Here is a 22,208-nt window from a genome sequence, read left to right as displayed (position 1 = left end):
GACACGCCTCGCCACCAATCATTGTTGAATTCTCGAAAGATCAAAACTAGAATGTTTTCATAACCTTACTCACAACCAAACAGTTGATGTAAATGTCATCTTTCTTAGCATGCATTGATCTACACATTGATGCATTGATCTACACATTGATGTATCGATCTACACATTGATCTACACATTGATGCATTGATCTACACATTAATGCATTGATCTACACATTGATGCATCGATCTACACATTGATGCATTGATCTACACATTGATGCATCGATCTACACATTGATGCATTGATCTACACATTGATGCATTGATCTACACATTGATGCATCGATCTACACATTGATGCATCGATCTACACATTGATGCATCGATCTACACATTGATGCATTGATCTACACATTGATGCATCGATCTACACATTGATGCATCGATCTACACATTGATGCATCGATCTACACATTGATGCATTGATCTACACATTGATGCATCGATCTACACATTGATCTACACATTGATGCATCGATCTACACATTGATGCATTGATCTACACATTGATGCATTGATCTACACATTGATGCATCGATCTACACATTGATGCATCGATCTACACATTGATGCATCGATCTACACATTGATACATTGATCTACACATTGATGCATCGATCTACACATTGATCTACACATTGATGCATCGATATACACATTGATGCATTGATTACACATTGATGCATTGATCTACACATTGATGCATCGATCTACACATTGATGCATTGATCTACACATTGATGCATTGATCTACACTTTGATGCATTGATCTCCCCATTGATGCATACGCATTGTTACAAAATATCTGACTCAAGTTAGTGACGCCGTGTTGAAAGTCTCGACGATATGAGTGGTAACAACCTCCCCCTCCCAAGGCTGGTCGTGGGAGACTAGCATTGCCAACGAGCTTACAAAATGTCAGCAACTTGGGCCTGTGTATGAACCTCCACACAGTGTATGGTGGTAGTCGCCAAGATACTTGAATCATCAAATGTCAGATGCTGGCGTATCCCTGTGGAAAAGGGCCTATATCCTTTTCAGAATCTTTTAACTGCATTCAAGCTCCTTTTGATTTGGATCATTTAATAAGATCGTTATGTTAATGAAGTGTTTTCTTTTGTTCAGGATAAAACTACCAGAAACCTTTGGAAGAACACCTACGGAAGTATCACAGATGTTTGCTCAAGGAATTGTAACGCACTAGTCTTCCTTTCAATAAGATTAATACAGCATTCTTTGTAACTGCCTTACTTTTGTATTTTTATACTACACATGAAATTGTTTGATGGAATTTCTAAATTTACCAAATTAATTGTCAAATATGCAGCATATTATTATAACATAAGATTTAACCATGATGGTAATAACTCTGAGAAATATATATTTAGATTAAGAAGAATTTATCCTCACAAAATACTGCCCACTACAGAGTTTTATAAGAATTCATTTATGTATATATTCTTTTCAATGTAAGATAACAGTGTGAACTGCCTGTGTTGTTCCTCTTTTAAGTATATTCTGTAACAATTACAAAAGTGAAGAAGTATGTAGAAGAAAAATGAATGATGAATCGAGAAGAAAATGGCACGAAGAATCTAATTAACTGACTTAATAATCGAGGAAAAAAGAATTGAAAAAAAAATGCTTGCAAAGGTGCATTCAAATCGTTGCTTGCCTAACTTCAATCCATATTTATAAGGAAAGGGTAGAATAATGAATCTGTTGTATTGTTATTGTATTTGGTTTTGTTGGATTTTGTGGAAGTATTATTCTTTATCCGGCTTTTTGGTGTATATTTTAATGTTTTTATGTGAATTGCTACTTTATGATGATGTATTGAAACTCAAATAATTTTAAGACATTATTTTAACAAAATATTTATTTTTTCAATTTTTATTCCATGACAATAATATTCTTCTAATTTTTGTCTATAAAGTTTTATAATTCTAGTGTGATTTCGTAAAATCCTTCAAGCCACAAAATGTAAAGTTTTCAAAAGACAATAAAAAGTAATAATTACGGATTAGTAAAACTAATTAAAAATTTTAAAGTTTAAATGAAAGTGGTTATTTGTTCTTCAAAATTTTTATGTAAAATATTGCAATTTTAATTATAACTCTCTGACATGTACCCAGCGTTGCTTTTAGACTTTTCTCTACTTTCTATAAATAAACCTTCTGGGAGAAATTCTCTAAATTCTAGTGAAAATCCTATCAAAATCCGTTGTGTAGTTTAGAACAACTAAGCGCACAAACAGGCAGACGCGGATAGCGTATATAGTAGCGATAGCGTAGCGATAGTAGGATAGTGTGAAATGCGTGGAGGCAATTTTGAATCGGCAAGTGTCAAACGTGAATTCTGTGAACAACGGCGAAGATACAAAACTACCTACAACACCTGAGTCTACCGTCCGCCACAGAGCGGGCGCTACAGCCAACGCCACGGCCCCCCCGCCGCACGCAGCCCCCCGCAATGCTCCCGCTGACCCGCCGACCGACGCAGTGACCAAAGAACGTATACGGACTAGAGCGGCTACCAAAATAATTCAAAGCCAACTCGCGGCTACCTCTGCAAGTGGCGCCTTCGCAAAGGAAACGGAATTATCGGAATTAGAGTTGAATCCAGCTACAGAGCTCGAATCGGAATCAGCTCTTTCTAATAAAAAAGAATGGGTGGTTATCAAACGCAAAAAACGTCAACAGACAGCGAGGAACCTGATCGTCGGTAACTCTCAGATCACCTCCAATTTGAAAGTAGTTCCAAGGATCAAGAATATAATTATATCTAGGATTGAAAAGGATACTACAGTGGATCACATACGTGAGCATTTAGAGGTGAATAAAATTACGGGTTGTGAAATTCAAAAATTCGTCGCACACTCTCAGGAATACGCTGCATTCCGAATCGGAATAAAGGAGGAATTGTATGAAAAGCTCCTGCAGGAAGACTTGTGGCCACGAGGAGTGCCGGTACGACACTACAGGTACTTTAAACCGCGAGAAACTACTGCGACGCCGCAAACTGCATCTCACCAAGATAAGGAACCGAGCGCCCGGAAGTGACTAGATGGCGATGATGATGTCACTCATTCGTCTCTCTACTACCAGAATGCCCGTGGACTCAGGTCGAAATCGCAGGACTTCCTAATGAGCGTGCTAGGGCAAGAGACCGACATCATTGTAATTACAGAAACCTGGCTGAACAGTAGTGTATATAATGCACAGCTGTTTGATGAGCGCTATGAAGTACACAGAAGAGACCGTCACACAGGACAGACAAGAGGAGGAGGAGTACTGGTCGCCTTGCGGCGGAATAACGATGGACCTCGTGCCGAGAGACTTCAACATCTCGAGACTGACGGAGAAAATATGTGGCTGAAAATTAATTTAAATGGATTGAAAATATACACATGTATTGTTTACATTCCACCGGCATCACCTGTTGAAAGGTATACTAGCCTATTTGAAAATATTATCTCAAATCACAAATTACTAAATAACAAAAAAATACTGCTAATAGGTGATTTTAATTTCTACTCGTGTTTAAATTTCAAAAACACTACTTCTGAATTTTCGTATGTATTGGATTTGTTTCAAATGTCAAACAAAAACTTTGTATTAAATTCGAAAGGACGTTCATTAGACTTAATTGTGAGTAACTTTGATTTGAATGTGTGCAAGTCTATTTCTTCGCTTGTTAGCGAAGATCCTTACCATCCATCACTGGACGTAGAGTTTCTTTATATGAAAAAAAAAATGTAAAAATGAACCAGTTAATGATAATAATAAATTTATGAATAAAATGCGCGGGTGGAAATTCGAAAATGGCAATTTTAAACAGATTTATAATCACTTACAATCGCACGATTGGCAACTTTTGTTGAATTTTGATAACGTAATTTAGCCGTAGACTATTTTTATTCTACTATTTATAGTTACTTCGATATGTGCTTCAAAAGGAAACGCATTCCGAAGAATGAAAGAAAGTATCCTCAATGGTTTTCCAATGAAATTATTAGTGATATAAAGCGAAAGTTCAGACATTTTAGAAAATGGAAGAAAACTGGACTAGTAAGAGAACGTGAAATGTTTTGTTGTCTTAGAGCTAAAGTTAAACGCAGTATGCAATTGGCCCATACAAATTACATTAATATCATTGAAAAAAACATCAAATCTGATCCCAAGTCGTTCTGGAAATATGTCTCATCCAAAAGAAGTGATGGTGGGTTTGTCGACCATGTCACTTGGAATGGACAATCACACTCGGGAATTGATATTCCCGAAGCATTTGCGGACTATTTTAAATCGGTTTACAGTCAGCAAGTTACGGATTTAAGTTCATTTAAACCGGGGACTTATACATCATCAGCAGCGCAGAATGTTGATATTCCTAACATCACAAAATCTGATATGTTAGCTGCAGTTAAAAAACTCAAAGCGAAAACGTCATTTGGACCTGATTTTATTCCGTCATTTTTATTAAAGGGTTGTATAGAGCCTTTATTAATACCCCTACTTTACATTTTTAATTTTTCACTTAGTACGGGAACATTTCCTAATTTATGGAAGATCTCTAAAGTTACACCACTGTATAAAGATGGGGATAAATATTTGGTCTCTAACTACAGACCAGTAGCGATCCTCTCCTCTCCGGCAAAATTGTTCGAACTAATAATTCATAAATATATCTACGCCCAAGTAGAACCTTATTTAATAGACGAACAACATGGTTTTAGATCTGGCAGATCGACTGTGTCAAATCTGATGGTCTTTACGGAATATGTATCTCAAGCTCTTGACGGTAACAACCAAGTTGACGTCTCATACAACGACTTCGCAAAGGCTTTTGATACCGTAGACCCGCTGATACTCTTAAATAAATTAGACCGTTTTGGATTCTCGGTAAAAATTTTAAATTTATTTGTAAGCTATTTATCAAGTAGACAGCAATACGTAACATATGGTATTTCTAACTCGTCGTACTTTCCCACAAACTCTGGGGTTCCTCAAGGGTCTAATCTTGGTCCTTTACTTTTTTCCCTTTTTATTAATGACATTCATCATGCTATAAAGTTTGCGAAATTTTTGTTATTTGCAGATGACTTGAAGCTATTTTTAAGAATCCGGACCTTAGAAAACTGCGCACAGCTCCAGAGAGACATAAATGCTATCGTGGTATGGAGTGAAATTAACAAATTAGGTTTTAATTTTAAGAAATGCGCCATAATGTGCTATACTAGAGCAAACACTGTGATTTATTACAACTATAGGATGTCCCAATGTTCTCTTAAACATATTTCTGAACCGAAAGATTTGGGAATAACCTTTGACCCACACTTAACATTTCACGTTCATATTGAAACGATATGCAGCAGGGCTTTGAGAATGCTTGGATTTGTGCTATGTAACTCCAGGCATTTCTGCAGCTCTGCCGTGGTTCGCTTGCTATATTTTAGCCTAGTACGTAGTATTTTGGAAAGTGGCTCAATAATATGGGGACCAGGGGATGCAACGTACACTTCTATGGTAGAGAAAGTACAAAAGAAGTTTCTACGTTATCTTTATCTTAGAGACTTCGGGTACTATCCCTATTTATACCCATCAGCCTTCCTTTCCGGAATGCTAGGTATCGATAGTCTTGTCAACAGGCGGAAAGCTGCGTTGCTGATGATGGCCTATAACTTGTTGAACGGTCACATCAACAATCCAGAAATTTTGAATAAAATTTTATTTTACGTCCCTGATAACTTCGCAAGAGCGCGTAGACACAAACCATTCATTCTTCCGAGATGTAGGACTAACTTACCATCAGCAATGCCTCTCGGAAGAATGATAGGCCTTCTTAACTCACTAGCCTCTGACATCGACATTTTCCACCTGCGCATCACTAAATTTAAATTGCTAATTAGGCAATTATGATTGTATAATGTATCTTTGTTAATGGATATTTTTATTCTGTAAATATACATGTAAAATATAAATAAATAAATAAATAAATAAATAAATAGCAACTTTATTTTAGTACTAGCTGTACCCCGCCACACATTGCTGTGGCTCAGTCTGTAACCAGCTGTACCCAGCCTGTCTGTGCAGATAGAGATTCAATAGCGCATGTTGCTTTTGCATCCAACAGATGGCGACGTTTAACAAAAAATGCTTTTACCTGTCACAGGTGACATCTATATAATATAGGTATATAAAAACACAAGCGTATTCAAATGCAACTTTGTGTCAAAATTTCAAATCGGAACGAAAAGAACTTTTGGATAATTAAGATTTTGAACAAATGAACATTTACATTTTATATCTATATAAATAGATATATTATGAGAGATTTGAGTAATTTTGTATACTGTTTTCACAAGATAACCTAAAAAAATTATACGCATAAATTAAGTTTTTGTATTAAAAATGCCTTGTTGTGAAGGCCAGAGCATAAAACAGAAAAATATATTTTCAGCCTTCAGAGAGGCACCATTTATAAAAATCAAAAGTGGAACCCAAAGTTTTTCTAGCCCAAACGATACTGATTTTGTTTTTCATACATTTTTCGAATTATTAAGGTCAAAATCGCATTGCAAATTATTCTAACAAAGATAATATTAGAATGCTCGCATGTTCTCCGGAGATCCATCGGCAGTCCACTGGTTAGTCAGCAAAATTTACTTTACCATATTGTATTTTGAAGACTATTCTGTATGAAACCACTGAAAAGTAACATTCCCAAAAAATGTGGTTTGAAGGGTTTTACCGAAACACGGTCGATATGTGACAATCTTCCTGTAAATAATATTAACTCTTTGCACTCGGCCGTATCAAATGTTGTTACGGCAAAAAGTCTACACTCACACGCGGCTGTATCAACAGTTGATACTGAAACTTTGACGGCCGATATTCCAGAGCTCTTTCGTCATAAATGTATTTCTTGCTCACTTGGACATTCGTAGAACTATCACGATGCTGACATCTACAAGAATTTCTCAAAAATAAAATTGTATTTCATAAAAAAAGATCGATAATCAAGTGCGCCTTTTAGTCCTTTAGTTTACATTTTTGTCAACGGATGGCGTTAGTACTAGTATGTCATTCACAACTTTTCATAACTAAAAATGATAAGTGATCATGGTGTCCCACTTGTGTCTATCACCAAGTACGCACACGCCGAGTGAATGGCGGAACCACATTCAAAAGATACGGTACGTCTTTGTATGAAATTTTATGTTTTTGTTTTTATAAACATCTAAGAGTGTTGACACACGAGGATTTGTTTTCATATTGTGGAGAATAATCTGTTCTGTCTATATAGTCCAATAAATCATGCTAGAATGCTATAATTTGACATTTTATTGCGTGCATAGGTATTTGGAAATATGTACCGCGTACGGTTATAGATAAAACGGAGCAAATTAACACGTTCAAAAGGTTAAAAATTGTACATAGTTTTATGTCAATGATGATAGATAATAATGAACAGGAATCACATAGCATTTTGACTTATATATAGAAAATAAATAATGTACAGTAGTTCCAGAGGCAGGTTGTACATGACTTTGTCTTTCAATTTCATACAAGTCATGTGAGACGAAAGATTTTTTGTCGATGAAGTACGTACAATCTCTCTCTGGACTACTCTACAACCTTTTATTATTGTTCATCACTTTGTTATAATGATTGTAGGTCTTTTTTATCCCAGCATATAAATTTGATTTTTTTGTTTATTTTATTTTAATGTTAGTATCGTCTATGTAAATTCAATACCGCGTATGAGCCATTAATTTAAAAATAAGATTTTTTAGTACTTTCAGTTGAACAGCACAAACCCCATTGATTGGTGTTTTCAAATTTAGAAATTGATCAATAGACTGCTTGTACTTGATTTTTAGAAATGGTTGTCCCGCGTTATTGGACTTACACTGACAATATACTATGTACTTACCTAATTTACAGATATTAATACTTACATTTTTGAAATTCGCCAAAGTGTCTTTGAAACAGCAATTAAATATTAAGGTAAATTAGTTAATAAAATGTTATAGTTCATTTAATACTTACTGCCTTACAATCAATGTTGTTACAATCAAATTTTTGCTCTAATGTTACTTTTTTTATACAGCAACATTATGGTATTATACTTATTCAATAAATTTCAGTGTTTTATTTAGTTGATAACCTTTTTCATAGATTCCAAAACATATGATGAATGATTCCCAAACCCATACTGGAATATGGCATACGTCTTAGATTATACTCGGAAGTCGTGATAATACTCGCTCAGGCATTGTGGATGACCGACACAACATAGAATACAGAGTGGTGGTCCTGTTGCAATTATGTGGTGTCATTGCACATCAGGGTAACTTGGCATGGCTCTGCTGGCTATAGACGATACATGCAACATGCACCCTCCTATTCAGAGCAAGAAGAAAATAGTGCCCTGACCCTCTCAAAAATTAATTAAAGTAGGTATATTGTTTATTATTAGGTAATGCAGTATTTATGCCTGGGTCCACCCAATTCCAATCTTCCTTGGGATTCCAATACCCCTTGATAGTCCTCTGGATACAGGAGACCATTAACTCTTTGAGTGCTGGAAGTGTCTATTGGGCACAAAAACATTGTATCCGTTAAACGCCGCCGTGGCCGATAGGCACATTCAAATCATATTTTCTTTTCACGGGATTTTGTATCATGGAAAATGTTTGTAAAACAAATCTTATTCGATTGGCAACAAAATTATGTGATAAGAGTTCTTGCTTTTCTTTTCGTAAGGGGCAGCCATTTAAAAATAATAACAAAGTGACTACTACGTCATTAGCATACGCCTAATGCACAGTTCGTGTAGTTTATTGTGTGTTTTCTTTACTTTTTATTGTGAAAAACATTTATTTAGTTTAGCTATTCTGAGATGATGATATATATAAGACCGAGATGATTCAGAACGAGAATGTTACCATCTCACCTCCGCCGAGGAACCTCCTGCTCTCCCCCTTGGAGCGGTCGCCGAGGCTCTTACCGTAACCCCGCGAACTACCGCCCAGGAAGCCAGAGTGGTCACCAGACTTCCGCCCAGGAAGCTGCCCTCTCAGGAGTCGCTGCCTGCCGACTCCGTCCTTCGGAGCCTTGGCCCAGGCTGAACTGGGAGTGACCGCCCTACTTTCAACAATACACTGATTCCGCCCTTCGGAACCAGCCCAACTTGCCGCGTGTGTTATCAGTAATAAGTACGCACGTGATTAATCCAGAATCATCGAAAAGGGAAGTGCCTGAACAATTTTTGTATGTTTATTTCGTCACGCGAAACAAATTTTTAAAGACTTCGAATGAACAATAAATTAGAAGTAAGGAAAAGGAGAATTAATTTTAAGAATTAGAAATAAGAATAGTACCTATTAAGCCTAGATTTAAAGTAACCCATAACTTTACACTTTTTTTTAATAAATGTTTAATATTGTATGTAACTAAGTAACTTCTTTTTTTTTACTCGTTCCTCCTTTTCTTTTACATGCTTAGTGTTAATATTAGACTTATGATTAGACTCCCCTAAGTATAGTTGTAACAATGTCCTATAAAAATAATGTTCAATAATACCCCACAACCAGCTGCATGAATAAATTATATTTTTAAACAATCATTTTATCTATGGATTTTAGACAGCTGTCAAACGAAAATTAAAATGTATTTGGTTGCAATTGCTCGTAAAGATCTGAATGTACGTAATACCTGATTAAATATTTAGTTTTGTGAAAAAATATAATTAGTCAAAAAACCTAATTATAAAAACACTTGTACGGTATCTACGTCACGGGATTGTGCAGATTGGGATGTTTGACGTGTGTCAATAGTCACAACAGAGATTTCGTTTTGTTGACATTACAAAGGGAAGATACACCCCAATACACCCAACCGAAGATGTTTGGAAAAGTCACCATGACCGAGAAGGATACGTTCCTCGAGCGCACCAAAGCCGCCCGGGAGGAACGACAAATGGAAAAGAAGAAAGAAATATGCGCAACAAAATTACAAGCAGTGGTCAGGGGTTGGATTTGCAGAATAAAATTCACAAGAAGAATTCAGTATGTGTTTTTCTCTTTATCTTAGTGTTTTTTTTTTAAATTTCTTGCTATTGTATTTAAATTTTGCAGGATATTATTTGACGTGGATAAATTACTTTTGTTTGAAGAAAAATTGTTCGTTGTTCTATTTGGTAAGTACTGAATCTCGAAATTGCCTTCCAGTCTAGATATGATTCTAGCAAAATTAGTTTTTTTCTTTGGAACATGCTGTCTATCAGTGCCTACACTGTTTTTGCGCTAAAATTGTCAAATTAAAGCCAAATCTCGACGGGATGAGAAGTAATTATGAACTTACCTTGGGGCAAACGTATTATGCTTCATTTTAGTTGAAATAATAAAGGAAAAACATGGAAAAAACAGAAAATAGTTTGAGATCGACATTTATAAACAAATTATAAGCGGCCATGTTGATTTCGCTATATGCACAGCGACTAGTCGACAGGGGGCGTGGCCAACATATCCGAGCATACCCGAGGTGTTCCGAGTTGCAAAATCAGTGAAACGCGGTGGGCGGTGAAACGAAACGTCAGAAATGGCGTTGTAATAATATAATGTAAACAAACCTTTTTAAAACGTTTGTGTAACATGGTTTGTGATACAAAAGAAAGTGCCCCCTTTATAGCGCCTGCTCGCGTCAAGGCAAGAAAAACATCCCAGTTTTCAATTAGTTTAGCGGCTACGCTAGGTTTGTGTAACATGGTTTGTGATTCAAAAGAAAGTGTCCCCTTAATACCGCCTGCTCGCGTCAAGGTAAGAAAAACATCCCAGTTTTCAATTAGTTTAGCGGCTACGCTAGGTTTGTGTAACATGGTTTGTGATTCAAAAGAAAGTGTACCCTTAATACCGCCTGCTCGCGTCAAGGCAAGAAAAACATCCCAGTTTTCAATTAGTTTAGCGGCTACGCTATGTTTGTGTAACATGGTTTGTGATTCAAAAGAAAGTGTCCCCTTAATACCGCCTGCTCGCGTCCAGGCAAGAAAAACATCCCAGTTTTCAATTAGTTTAGCGGCTACGCTAAGTTTGTGTAACGTGGTTTGTGATTCAAAAGAAGTGTCCCTTTTATACCTATACTTCACTTCGGGTATGCTCGGATATGTTGGCCACGCCCCCTGTCGATTAGTCGCTGTGCATATAGCGACTCCCATCAAGTTCCCGGCCAAAAGTACGATGTAAAATGGCCGCGAAGTGGGATATTTTGATAAATATGTCATATTTATTTTGAGTGTAAAAATGAAACGAAGTGAAATTTGTTCTAAGTGAAAGCTTTGCGCCTGAGAACAATACCACGGGCACAGTTTGAGATCATCAGGAATTAGTAATTATGTCGGGAAAGTGTTAAATTTTACTAGGCACACGTAGTCAGCATATACCTTTTCTTTTAATGCAATTTCTCTATCTGCAAATCTTTACCTGTGCAGGAGCAAATTTTTTATTTGTTTTTGACAACTACTCTCTTAAGAAAAAAATCTCTATACAGGGTGTATCGGCACGTACCCGACAAACTTTAACCAGCTATTCCTTAGCACATTTGGAGTAAAAAATGTTATGGGCACTTTGCTGTCCGTTAACATTTTTTTTAATAAAAAATTTACTATTCATATTTTCACCACATGTCACCACTCTTTTATCCTTTGTCAAAGTTTGAAAACCCACCTTGCAATATTTTATTCGAGTTTTGTTGAATAATATACGTACGTACATACATTAGCGCGCTTTTACGATCACAACGAAATGGTATGGTACCATTCGTCTCATTTTTAGCTATTATTATTTAGTGTGTATGAAAGAGCGAACACGCTTTTTGATACACTTGCTAATAACAGCTGTTGAACACGAGAAGCAATGCCAATGACAGTGACAGAGTGTGGATTTTTTATCATTTTTTGTTTTTAATTGAAAAAAAATGTTACCGGACAGCAAAGTGCCCATAACATTTTTTACTCCAAATGTTCTAAGGAAAAGCTGGTTAAAGTTTGTCGGGTACGTGCCGATACACCCTGTATGTTCCGTAAAATATAGACTTGCAGACAACATAGTATTTTACGAAAGGTACATCAATATCTTTTTAGAATTGTTTCAAAATTGACTACACTTGTTGTTTATTTGTGTAAAACATGACACAAACCTATTTTATCAAACATGTCAATAATTAGTTTTTTAAACGAATTTAGCGAGGAGTTTGACAAGACATTCCCGCCCAGTCCGAGTGATGAAGAGGAGTGTGTGATCCTCTCCAGCGACCTGATCCCAGCTGTCGAGGTCTACCGCACGGCACGGAGACTATTCCTGATTTACAAGTTTGAGCGGGACAAACAGCGCATTGAACGCCTCTGTCGGTACATCCTCGCCAGTCTGCAGTCCGAGTCTGTCAAACTGTCCTATGTGGGAGTTTTCTTGGTCAAAGAACACAGGTACTTACATTTGGAAACATTTACAATTTCATTAGCTTTTTGTTGCTATTTTGGAATCATTTGAAAAAGTCAAAATTGAAAATTTTTATTGATTTTTTTGAACAACAGTTCATAAAACTTAGGACGGGTTGTTTCGGAGAATTTGAACAATTCATCAAATTTCAACGTTGATTTTCAAGTTCCTCGAAAGATTTTTTCAAATTCTGTTTTATTTCAGTTCTGTCAAGAAAATAGCCTATAATAATGTAATAACAGAACTTGAATATGACTTTCACAGAACCCGAAAATAAACGTTGAAGTTTGATGAATTGTTCAAATTTTCCGAAACAACCCGTCCTTAATCTAGGATAACCTTAACCTAACCTAACCTTACCCAACTTCGTTTTCGAATAGCTCCAGATAACAGTACGGTAGAATCATTTTAAAGAGATTGTCATTTAATACAGTTTGATTAGTTTCTCCTATTATGCCAACCAATTATTTTTACTAAACATAATACTTATGTTGTGAAAAAGAAGTAAATGACTAATTTATTGAAACGCAAGTTAGTGAAAGACTAAAAGCAAGCTGTGTGATTATTAACTCTTTGAGTGCCGATGCAAAATTTTTGCCTTCCGTCAGCTGATTCTATTTTTGTTATAACTTATTTGTGGCGCTGTACCTATATAGATATATTTAAATGAACTTCAGTCAAGTCTCAGATCCTCTTATCTGAATTAATTATTTATTTGTCTATGGTACAAATATCTTTAAATACAAAATAAAAGATTGGTAACTATTCGGGATCGCTGGCCACGCTCAAAACAACTTAAAAAAAAACCTTTTGATTCACCTTAATTACTATGAAAGGAAACTGACTGCATTTGGGAAATTTTAATTACGTAAAATGAAAATTCGCTTTTGTTGTAAGGAATGACAGCCAACATAATTTTTTTTTTTTTTTTTCGTAGGAAGCAATTACTTTGTGATTAGACATTCTATATTTAAATAAGATACTTTGTTTAATAACCACGGGTTTTTTGTTAATTTTCAGATCTACCGGTTTCGCTTCAGTCAAGCTTCATCAGGATGTTAATTAAAAAAATTTTAAGTAAGCAAGATTTTAATTAACATCCTGATGAAGCTTGACTGAAGCGAAACCGGTAGATGTGAAAATTAATAAAGAAACCCGTGGTTATTAAACAAAGTATTTTATTTAAAAATAAAATAATTTCTGTTGGCGACATATTCTTATGTTGGTATTTTTGATACCATACGAGTGGCTAGAGTTACCATTTACTTTATGCAAATTAAGTAGGTACTATTTTGGCCGAACTCTGAAAATAAAATAAAGGTATTTATGCATGTTTTATAAATAAAGTTTTTTTTTAATGCTAGGCTATTATAGGTTAGGTTAGGTCAGTATATGTTAGGTGGGGATAGGTTAGGTTAGGTTAGGATATGTTAGGTGGGGATAGGTTAGGTTAGGATATGTTGTGTTAGTATAGGTTAGGTTAGGTAAAATAAAATAGTAATACCTAAATAAATCATATTAAACGTGGCCAGCGATCCCGAATATTTACCAAAACATTTTACCGAAACAACTATCCACTCTAGTGATTTTTGGCATACTATGCCAAGTTTGCAAAGACGTTTTGAGCGACCGCTTGTCATAATGTGCCAAATTTATAGAACCTAAAAATAGGGGATAAACGGTGAAATCAAACTCAATCGAAATCTAGGTGGATTCATTGGCTTTAAACTGCAGTAAGCAGTTTTATATGTTTCCACATTACTACAGTCAATGTACATATACAACACCAATCGCTCCAGTGGTTTATTATTGTTGCAGTGAAAGATATTTTTAACTTGTGTGACTCTATTAGGAACGTGAAATGAAATCAGTTGCAACAATGCAGGGCTGTCAATAAGGGAATTGATGATTTAAAAAGAAAAATGACATCAGATACCAATCTGCTGTCAGATAGTTTATATTTTCAATAGGAGTACATATTAAGTTTATAATTTATGTCTTAAAAATTTGTGCTGTATTTTTTCAATAGAATCTGGGTAAACCTTATAATGCTGTGACCAAATAGGTTAGTTATATGTACTCTATTTGGCTCCGGTCTAATAATGTATACAAAAATCTTTGGCAATTCTCATTATGAAACCGATATTTTCATTGCTTTGTTCATAATAATATTTATATTTGACAGAGAATTTATAATCAAAGACTATCCCCAAATCATTTATTTCATTGGCTAAAATGAGTTGAGTATCACTAAGTGAGTATTGATAATATGATTGGGTTTTTGGTTTTATTTAATCTAATAGTTTGACATTTAATTAAATTGAGTTGCAATTTATTAATGCTAAACCAGTTGTGTAAGGTTTAAAGATTATTCTGTAAGCAAATGCAGTTGTTTATACTTCTTGTATAATAATGTTTATTTAATTGTATTTATTTTCAGTATTGCCTGGATAACTCACATAAAGGAGCTTTTATACAAATGTTGCCAGTATTTGGACATATTGAGGCCAGAATCTCCCACGGATATGCAAATAATCCTACTGCATCTTCATACGTTGGTGGCTTTCACGGCTCCCAGCACTTGGGCCATCACTAAGTTGAAACATCTAGAAAAACTAAGGCCTGGGATGACGCAGTTGTGTGCCAACATCATGGGAGCTTTATTCCACCGAGGGTACTACCTTGTTTTAAAGGTTACTATTCACTGCTATTATTCATTAACTTACTTGTTTTTTGCAAAATAATATTTATGTAAATTATACCCTCTTACCAAACAAGTTCTTTATATATGTATCATTTGAAGTTTACAGGACAGTTACTTATATTCGGAGAAATGTTTTTTCTTTCTTACTAAAAATATTAAAATTAATTAGATAAATAAGCGTTCTTCACAATAAAAGTAAGTCATACGAGGCTTTAGTGTAAATAATTACACTACTATGACTTTTGAAAATCGGAATTATGACATTTGACACGGAATTTGCGACATGCTTTTTCAGAGATAAAATAAATGTATGCAAGTAACGAAATGATAAGCTAGAATAAAATTATAATTTATTATTTCTTGCCAAGAGAATAAAATATATCTTAGTATGCTAGGAGCATATTTAAAGGTTCAAAATTTTAATTTTAGTATATTTACAATAAGGAATGTATATATTACCCAATATAGAAAATACACTCCTACACTCTCCTTACCCATCTTTATCTCGCTATCCCCCCTCCCCCTGTACTTGATGCTCACTTTTGTACATTATTCTATCAATTTAATATCGTACATGTCATTCATAATACACTACTCTTCAGTTATACTCATATATTATAACCAAATTGTACCCAACTATTACTCAACTAAATTACAATGTTAAATATTATATACCAAAACTGTAGAGGACTACGAACTAAAACTGAGATTTTTCACAATAATATTCTTTTGAATGACGATTGCTTCATTTTCGGTATATCTGAGTCTTGGCTTAATGATTCTATTTTAGATCCGGAACTGGCACCAACTGAATTTTACAGTATTTTTAGACGGGATAGGACAAATAACATTACAATTAATAGCATTAATACTCAATCAGATTCTCGTCGAGGGGGTGGAGTCATGATCATAACTCATAACAATCTTAACGCATACCCTCGCGAAGACTTGGTCTGTAATGCTGAATGCATCTGGGTAACTATTCCCCCGTCTAACTATACTTCAAAACGTACCATCCATGTTTCTTGTCTATACTTACCACAGGAACATGGATATGAAAATGCTCTCAGTTCATTCCTTTGTTTGCTTGCTTCTCTCTTGCATTCTCGTAATTGGAGACTTTAATATGCCCACCATAACATGGAAACCACAAGATAAAAATTCACACTTAACACCTGAAAATTTAAATTCAATTACTTCCTTACTTACTGACACATTCCATTACTCTGAACTGAACCAATACAATTCCATCAAAAATGCCAAAAAACGTATACTAGATTTAGTTATCTGTAATGAGGAATGCCTTGTATCTCAAGCATACAACCCTCTTGTCAAAGAGGATTTACACCATCCATCGCTCAAAATCAAACTACAATTAGACACACTCCCAACTATCAATGCTCCACCAAAAGAAATTTATCGGTATGATAAAGCTGATTATGATTTAATAAACCAACACCTGTCTAAAACAGACTGGTCTTTTACTCACGATAATGCTGACGTTGACGAAGTAATTTATACTTTTTATGACATTTAAATGACACCATTAACCAGTTTGTCCCTAAACGTTTCATCAAAAAGAAAAAATTTCCCAACTGGTACTCACCTCCCCTAATCAAAATCATAAATGAGAAACAAAGACTACACAAAAAATGGAAATCAAATAATAATCCAGTAGATTACATAGAGTTTTCTATCAAACGAATACAACAAAAACACTTACAGAAACATTGTTACACCCAATATATAAATTCAGTTGAGTCTAGTATTCCAACTAACAATAAAAGTCTCTGGAATTACGCTACGAACAAAAATAGGACAAATGGCATACCACAAATCATGAACCTAACAGACGAGTCAGGCACCAGTGCTCATCAAGTGTGCCAACTGTTCTGTAAACACTTCCAATCTACTTACGTAAGCGATGAGGGCACGGATGATCCCAGTAATATAGATAATTCTACCTGCGTTAATAATGATAACCCGATCGGGGACGTACAAATAAACAACTCATTGGTCAATAAATACTTGAATGAATTGGATGTTACAAAGGGTGCGGGCAGTGATGGTATCTCGCCATATTTTATCTCAAAATGTGCCAAAAATCTTGCATTTCCTTTAACTAACTTATTTAACATGTCTTTAAAAAAAGGAATATTTCCTACAAATTTCAAAGAAGCCATTATAATCCCCATCCATAAAACTGGTTCAAAAAGTAACATTGCAAACTATCACCCAATCTCAATACTCACAGTATTTAGTAAACTCTTTGAGCGTATTGTGTACGATCAAATTTATATAACTATTGTCCGCAGCATACAAAATCAACAACATGGTTTTTTACAAAAAAGGTCAGTAATAACAAACTTAGTCAACTTTACTGAATACTTAACAAGCAATATGGATAATGGACACCAAGTAGATGTTATCTACACAGATTACTCGAAAGCTTTCGATAAAGTTAACCACTCTATCCTCATTAAAAAATTACACCAATTAGGAATCCATGGCGACTTAGGTGGCTAACTTCATATCTGCAGAAAAGACTACAGTGCGTATCAGTTGAGGGAACTAAGTCTAGTTTCTTAACTGTGCCCTCTGGCGTACCGCAGGGTTCCCATCTGGGACCATTACTGTTTAATGTATATATATTTGATATTTATAAATGTTTTTTACATGCTAACTACCTTACATATGCAGATGACAAAAAAATATACTTAGTAATCAAATCTATCAATGACTGCATAAAACTTCAAGAAGACCTAAATCGTCTTTTTGCATACTGTAAATTAAACAAATTAATCATAAACATTTCTAAGTGCAACAAATTATCTTTTACGCGCAACAAAAATAAAATTTATTTTAATTATAACTTTCATGATACACATATCAATGAAATAGAATCAATCCGTGACCTTGGGGTAGTACTGGATGTAAAACTAAATTTTATCAAACACATTAACGAAGTAATCAACAAAGCCAATAAAATGTTGGGATTTATAATTCGCATATCTAAACCTTTTCGCAATATTAAAACCATGTATTCCCTTTACACCACGTATATCCGCCCCCACTTAGAATACTGCACACTAATTTGGGCACCGTTCTACCAATGCCATATTGACAGAATCGAAAGTGTGCAAAACAAATTTTTTAAACACATAAATTATAAATTTAAATTACTCTTTGCAAATAACACCGAATCCTTAAAATTTCACAACTTTACTCCACTTCAAACACGTAGATTAATATCTGATCAAATATTTTTATACAAAATTCTGAAAAACGGCCTGGACTCTCCTGAACTCGTAAATTATTTAAGAATTCACATACCTACAAGACCAACCAGACAAAACCATTTTTTTCATTTGCCCGCGTGCAGAACCAACCTTAGAAAAAATTCTCCAATCCCCCGTATATGCGCGCAATATAACACGCAATTTAACAATATCGATATTCTTAATAATACTTTTGTGAAATACCGAAACGAAGTCAAGCGCACGACCACAAATGTTAATTAAATTAATGCACAGTTATAGAAAAGGTACAACATGAGCGTCTCCTGTCCCCATCCCATCTTCCCCTACCTCTTGCCCTTTCCTATTCCTTCTTCCTTCTAATATATTTATATGATTTTTATTTTTTTGTTAAATTCATTTTCAGTTAATGGTTATAACCAATTACAATTTTGTATTATATCACATTAACCAACATTAGCATAAGAAACTATTTTGGCTTACCTCATATTTAACCTCTTGTATAACTTATCCTGTATAAAATTGCTGTTTGTTTCTTACAATAAATAAATAAATAAAATACCATACAATTGAGGCGAATGCGGTGAGCTACCAGCATATCCGCTACAGATACACTGGCACGCAACGGTACAGTACGTCAGATATCTGCTACGGATATCTTGGCATTAAAGCAGTTAATGAATCTTTAAATAGTATAAAATAAAGTCGCCATCCACATCTATCTGTTTGTGCGCTTAGTTCTTCTAAATAGTAAAAGTAATAGTAAAAGCCTAGCCAGGCGTGAAATTATAAATACAGATTTAGATAACTTAGAAAGATTAATTAGAACTACGCTAACAAAGTTTAATTGCCATCATCCAAATTCAGCTATAGAACGAGTTAATTTACCAAGAAATTTAGGAGGTAGAGGTATAGTCAAAATAACTTCTTTGAAACATAATCAGGTAGAAATGCTAAGAACTTTTTTCCATAGGAAAGCTCATAGCTCAGAAATGCACAAAATAATTTGCAAGGCAGATAGAAATATTACACCTTTAAATTTATACGATGAGAATGCCAACATTTTTATAAATCCCAACCAGGAATTATTAGATTCCTGGTCAAATAAAATTTTACACGCAAAACACTTCAATTATCTCAACCAAACGTATGTTGACAAAATTAAGTCAAACAAATGGTTGAGTATTGGAGAGTTGAGCGCAGAAATAGAAGGATTTATGCTTGCAATTCAGGATAGAGTCATTAATACTAAAAATTATAGAAAGCATATAATCAAAGATACAAATCAAATTGATGATTTGTGTAGAAAATGTTTGGCCTTTCCGGAAACTATAGAACATATTATATCGGGATGTTCTATATTAGCACCGTCCGAGTATACATTTAGGCACAATCAAGTTTTAAAAATAATTCACCAAAATTTGGTAATTAAACATAACTTGATTGACTGCCGTAATGTAGTACCATATTATGAATACGAACCAAATTCATTTTTAGAAAACGAATTTTATAAAATATATTATGATAAAACTATACTAACAGACCGAGCGATTAGTCATAATAGACCCGATATAGTTTTACATGACAAAATTAAAAAAATTACTTATATCATTGATGTTGCTATTCCAAATTCCTGTAATATTCAAAAATCTGTTAGTGAAAAAATAAGAAAATACACAGATTTAGGAAACGAAATAAAAAGAATTTGGCATTCTCAGACTATAAAAATATTACCATTCGTTATTTCGGCTACTGGCATTATACCTAGCTCTCTAATTAAAAATTTAGGCGTATTAGATCTATCAAAAAATTTATATATAAAGATGCAAAAGTCGGTCATTTTGAATACATGTAGGATAACAAAAGATTTTTTAAATATTTATGTTGAGGGATCAGTAGGATTTATAGGCCCTGTTAGAAGTTCTACCGAGCCGAACCCTCTGATATGAAAATATCTGGAGACGGTGAATTTTTTTTTCCATTTGATATCTGGTGATTTGACGTGTTGTTGTTCTTGTATTGTTTTGTATTTATTTTACTTATATAATGCACTTACATAGTGTTGATTGACTAGCTGATCATTTGTGGAAAAGTGAGTGGAAGGGTTAAGTTTTTCCTTTGGGGAAGACTTAACCCGGACAACTAAATCGGAAGTTTAAAAAAAAAAAAAATATATATATATAATTAAATAGACCATAAATAAAAAAAATTATTACTGATAAACTACGCAATGGATTTTGATAGGGTTTTCACTCTCATTTAAAGAATTTCTCCCGGATATATATATATTTATAATACATGCATGTTATATTTATAGAAAGCAGAGAAAATTATATGTTTTGTAATCAAGTCGTAAAAAAAAATATTTCGGGCAGTTATGTTGCTATCGCTGGCTAAACCTAATGAGATAATGTACTACGGAATTGTATATCTTGCCAATGAAGGCAAGAATACAATTCTTTAAAATGCCAACAGAAATTCGGCGATGGTATATGTCTAACTCCTAAGGATAACCCCCAGCAACATCAGGTACACCGTCAGCTAGTAATTTATATTATTGCATGGAGCAGAATAGTTTAGCGCTCTTGGAAGAGATAGACATTTGACCTTTTGCCCGGTCACAGAATGGGTATGATTGATTATTTTTTTTAAAATTTCTATCATAATCTATTCATCTATATATATGTAATTGTGTTCTTAATTTTTACAGTCTCTGCTAGTACGTGGTTTGTGTCGAGAAAGGGTTGCCTTAAAAAACGTCTCTCTGACGGCCATCATAACCCTATCCATGAGGCCACTGATTTCATCCCAGTTCTCGGAGAAACTTTTCACAATGTACATCATCCAAATACTCTCAGTTCCTGGTCTTGTCCACCACTTGGAGCTGATAGCACCAGAGGTAACACTGATATTTTTCTTATATCTTAGCAAAATAAATGCACATGTTTATCTTTAAATTCACCTTTTTTTTAAATAAGGGGAAAATATTGCAGTTATTTTATCCTGACATTGTTTCAAATTAGTGCAAAATAATGATGTGTAGTCTCTGCTCTGTTTGAGAGGTTTCTTTATATTTTTCCAGTGCCTGGCAGCTTACAAGTCCCATGCAATGTTGGACAAGAGTGTTGAGTTTCTGAGCACCGATCAGAACCTGCGCATAGTGTTCAACACGCTAGAAGGAAACCTAGCCCTGTGTCTCCTGGCTAACATTGTGCACCTCGCCAGTATGGACGAGAGAACGTCCGGCGATATATATTTCCCCTCATTTGTGGTAAGCTTATATTTTATTTCAATTTCAATCACATCTCAAGGCGGGATTTGATCTTCTTCCTAGTTATATCTCCAATCTTCTAACCTTCCTAACCTGCTCCAATCTTCTTCCATATGGTCACTCCACCTCTTCCTCGGTTTGCCTCTAGACTGTATTTACTGGGGCACTTGTTATCTGGCATTCCTTCCAAATGGTCACTCCACCTCTTCCTCGGTTTGCCTCTAGACTGTCTTTACTGGGGCACTTGTTATCTGGCATTCCTTCCAAATGGTCACTCCACCTCTTCCTCGGTTTGCCTCTAGACTGTCTTTACTGGGGCACTTGTTATCTGGCATTCCTTCCAAATGGTCACTCCACCTCTTCCTCGGTTTGCCTCTAGACTGTCTTTACTGGGGCACTTGTTATCTGGCATTCCTTCCAAATGGTCACTCCACCT

General features: G+C 34.9%; 2 protein-coding genes across 2 annotated transcripts in view; both read left to right on the top strand.

The window, feature by feature from the left end:
- The window catches only part of LOC149422044 (solute carrier family 2, facilitated glucose transporter member 3-like), a 32,049-nt gene extending 26,635 nt beyond the window's left edge, over nucleotides 1–5,414 (top strand). Inside the window, exon 12 of the mRNA XM_089634265.1 lies at nucleotides 1,170–5,414. Within this exon, the coding sequence (XP_089490391.1) occupies nucleotides 1,170–1,248 (79 nt within the window). The 3' untranslated portion in view covers nucleotides 1,249–5,414. The remainder of the gene's footprint in view (nucleotides 1–1,169) is intronic.
- Nucleotides 5,415–9,717: 4,303 nt separating this feature from the next.
- LOC149422043 (ubiquitin-protein ligase E3B) overlaps nucleotides 9,718–22,208 on the top strand; it is a 29,952-nt gene continuing 17,461 nt past the window's right edge. Inside the window, exons 1-5 of the mRNA XM_089634264.1 lie at nucleotides 9,718–10,116; nucleotides 12,288–12,527; nucleotides 14,981–15,233; nucleotides 21,212–21,400; nucleotides 21,584–21,772. Of these exons, the coding sequence (XP_089490390.1) occupies nucleotides 9,953–10,116; nucleotides 12,288–12,527; nucleotides 14,981–15,233; nucleotides 21,212–21,400; nucleotides 21,584–21,772 (1,035 nt within the window). The 5' untranslated portion in view covers nucleotides 9,718–9,952. The remainder of the gene's footprint in view (nucleotides 10,117–12,287; nucleotides 12,528–14,980; nucleotides 15,234–21,211; nucleotides 21,401–21,583; nucleotides 21,773–22,208) is intronic.

The sequence above is a fragment of the Hesperophylax consimilis genome, chromosome 8 (assembly GCF_061612785.1).
Source record: "Hesperophylax consimilis isolate HC1 chromosome 8, BYU_Hcon_1.0, whole genome shotgun sequence".
NCBI classification, from domain to species: Eukaryota; Metazoa; Arthropoda; class Insecta; order Trichoptera; family Limnephilidae; genus Hesperophylax; species Hesperophylax consimilis.
The sequence above is the reverse complement of the archived record's forward strand: the minus strand, read 5'-3'. Positions and strand labels throughout refer to the sequence as shown.